Source organism: Fulmarus glacialis, unplaced genomic scaffold, assembly GCF_000690835.1.
Source record: "Fulmarus glacialis isolate BGI_N327 unplaced genomic scaffold, ASM69083v1 scaffold29459, whole genome shotgun sequence".
Classification (NCBI taxonomy): domain Eukaryota; kingdom Metazoa; phylum Chordata; class Aves; order Procellariiformes; family Procellariidae; genus Fulmarus; species Fulmarus glacialis.
Window position 1 is genome coordinate 8808 of NW_009234368.1, and position 3116 is coordinate 11923.

The following is a 3116-nucleotide window of genomic DNA, read 5'->3' on the forward strand; positions in this document are numbered from 1 at the left end:
GCCCCGATAATATCAAGCCCTATCTATTTTGTTTCCCCTTTTTTTAATCGCCTGCAGTAACTACTCTTTGCTAAACAAAACCTCTCCAAACTTGGAGAGTCTATTGGAGCAAAGGAAGTAATTATGTTCTGCGGTAGTCAAAGTGATTAAAGCTAGGCCCCAAAATCCATCTCTGCCAAAGTCGCTTATTGTGGTTTACTTTGATTTGATCGTTAAAATAGAGAGCTAGCTGCTGCGAGTGAAGGGATGGGGGGGATTTGCAGCGCAACCTGGATCATTAGTGGTTGATCCTGCCTCTCGGGCTCGGTGGGACCGTCCTGAAAAGCTCCAGGCGGAGAGGAAGGGGAAGAGGAAGAGAAAGAAAGAGAGAGGCGAGAGCCAGCGAGAGCGAGTGGGAGCCTCGGCTTCCCCACTGTACAAATAAACTTTAAGGAACTTGTGCACAAAACTTACCTTTGACTTGCAAGGAGCCATTTTTCATACAGTATTGAGAACTTGTGGTTTGGATACTTCTGTCCCTAAACCTGACAATTTGAATGGCCAGGAGGCACACGTAGCCTGCAAAAGAGTCAAATGAAGTCCAGCGTCAGTGAGATTATATGTTATGTGGTATATAATGTTGGATGTCAACTCCCCAAAACCATAAAACTTACTTTAATGGCACCACGTGACTTTTTATAGCCAGTGAGCCTATCTGTCTGTGCTATGGATGATTTTACGATCTAATTCATAGACAAAACCCTATTCATTTGGCACCCAAATGTCATATAGCCGGAACTGGGGTTTATAAAGTTTACTGTTTTATAACTTTTAAGGGAAGGCATCAATGTAACCAGGCAGTAAATGTGCAAATCTTTAGTTGCTCTTAGAAGCTCGGAAGAGTTAACCATTCAAGCTCTGACGGGGTAAGTAACATTACGTTTATAGCAAACTAATTGTAGCGAAGAAAACCAAAAATCTTTAAAGGCTGAAAAGTGGGAATGTGGCTAGCGAGGGTTACTAATAGACGCAGAGGGCTCGGACGTGGCTGTCCTGCAAATATACTTAATGGAACCACAGGAGAAATTCTAGAGCCATGCAAACACGCCTTGGAGTTAGCAGCGTGTTTTAACAAAGCACATGTTTTTGTTGTTTTTTTTTTTTTCCAACCATCAGCAAACAGCTAACAGTTGATTTACCCACAAAGGGTGTTGATTGTGGTCCTGCGATGCAGCTTTCCACCTAGCGAGAAACCAGTAAGGAGGAACTTATGGTCAAACTTTCAATTAAAAATACTGATAGCGGACAATCGCAGCATCTACCATTTCCAACGTGCAGCAGGAGCCAGGTAAAATATTATTACAAACTCTGCACGGGTTAATATTTTTTTCAGAGGCAAATCAGGAAGCACAACTTCTTGCTTTGCACAAACCAGACCACGAAAACTTTACAATAGAAAGTTTATTTTTTTTTGTTGATTTCCAGTCAGTTTTTTTTAAAAACAAATACAAAAAAAAAAAAAAGCTGATCACAGTTTGCTCAAACAGCCAGACTTTGACTATATTCGTAACTTTGTTCACAAAAAACATACATCACAGAAGCTGCGCTTAATAAGAGCCACTTCTAAGAGTTCGTGCAAAGAGTCATATACAAAGGCACAGCAAGGACATACTGCTTGGAATCACAGTTTTCGTCACAGATTCACTATTCACTACACGTAGGACAAGTTCAGTTGATTTCATCATTTCACCTCTACAACAGCATTAATTACACAGGAATTATATAGGTAGTTTGAATAAAAATATTTTTAACAGCTTGGAGCTATACAGACATTAACACTTGACCACACATGCACAGTTAAGCAGGTTGAGTGCAACACATAACATTTGTACTAAACCGGGGGAGGGTTTCTTTCTCTCTCTCCTTTTTTTTACCTTCTTTTTTTTTGTTCTTTTTTGTTTTGTTTTGTTTTGTTTTGTTAACAGTTACTTCAAGTAACACAGCTCGCTTCATATAAATAAGTTAAAACATCTATTATTTTTTTCAAGACAAAGCCATTCAAGACAAAGAAATGTACGATAAAAGCAGATCTACTTATACACGCGAGAGAATGGTAATAAACAGGCTCATGATTAAAAGATGAATAAGGGCGACAAGAACAGGGTTTCTTCACAGAAGTAACACAAGGAAGTTTTAGAAAGTCAACTTAGTACTGACATGAGACGCAGGGTCAGCTAATACTGCTCAGTACTTTTAATTGATCAAACGCTTAGGGACGGAATGCCCCTCCTGCAGCTGCCATGCTCATACTTTTCAGCTTATTATCCTTTTTCCATTTCATTCTCCTGTTTTGGAACCAGATCTTTATTTGTCTCTCTGAGAGGCAAAGAGCATGTGCTATTTCAATCCTTCTTCTGCGGGTCAGGTATCTATTGAAGTGAAATTCCTTTTCCAGCTCCAAGGTCTGATAGCGGGTGTAAGCAGTCCGAGCCCTTTTCCCTTCTGGTCCCCCTATGTTGTCTGGAAGAGAAAAGTACATGATTTAGATTCTCAGCAGCCACTCGGAGCCTTCGTGTCTTATTGCAGCTACCAGCGACCAGGACCGTTATTCTCAGTCCTGCTTGGTTTTGTTTCTGGTTTGGATAAACGCTCAACAAGTTTCCCCCTCCAGCCCCTTTTAGGAAAGGCTTGGGGGAGGGGGATTTGGTGGTCTCGGTAAGTTTTCGCTTGGATTTGGGATTCGATTTTTTTAAATTGATTTTTTGGGGGGTTTTTTTGGAGGTTTTTTTGAAGGCTAATCCCCCCCCACGCCTCCCCCAGATAAGCTGTTTTGGAGGATGCCTCTGCTGCTAGCCGGGTTTTCAGGGCTGGGAGAGCAAAGCTGAAGCGTGCAGCCCTTTCCCACGGCTGAGCTGGGGAAGGCTCTGGGAGGCAGCGAGCCCCCGGCTGCTCCCCCAGCAGCGAGGGCAGGGCAGGTACCCGGGGCTGAAAGTTGCTCCGCTTCCCCGCGCCCCTCAAGCCCTCTCCCCGGAGTTTGGGGCGACTCCCCCCCCCTCCCCCACGGCTTCCCAGCAGTGAAAACTGCCCTCCTCGCCCTCTCCTATTCTCTTTTTAATACGGCTCGGCAAAATAAATGG

At 43.2% G+C, this 3116-nt stretch overlaps 1 protein-coding gene across 1 annotated transcript in view; it reads right to left on the reverse strand.

Annotated features, from left to right (window-relative positions):
* Nucleotides 1-1942: 1942 nt before the first annotated feature.
* HOXA5 (homeobox A5) overlaps nt 1943-3116 on the reverse strand; it is a 2244-nt gene continuing 1070 nt past the window's right edge. The window contains exon 2 of the mRNA XM_009585635.1: nt 1943-2499. Within this exon, the coding sequence (XP_009583930.1) occupies nt 2249-2499 (251 nt within the window). The 3' untranslated portion in view covers nt 1943-2248. The remainder of the gene's footprint in view (nt 2500-3116) is intronic.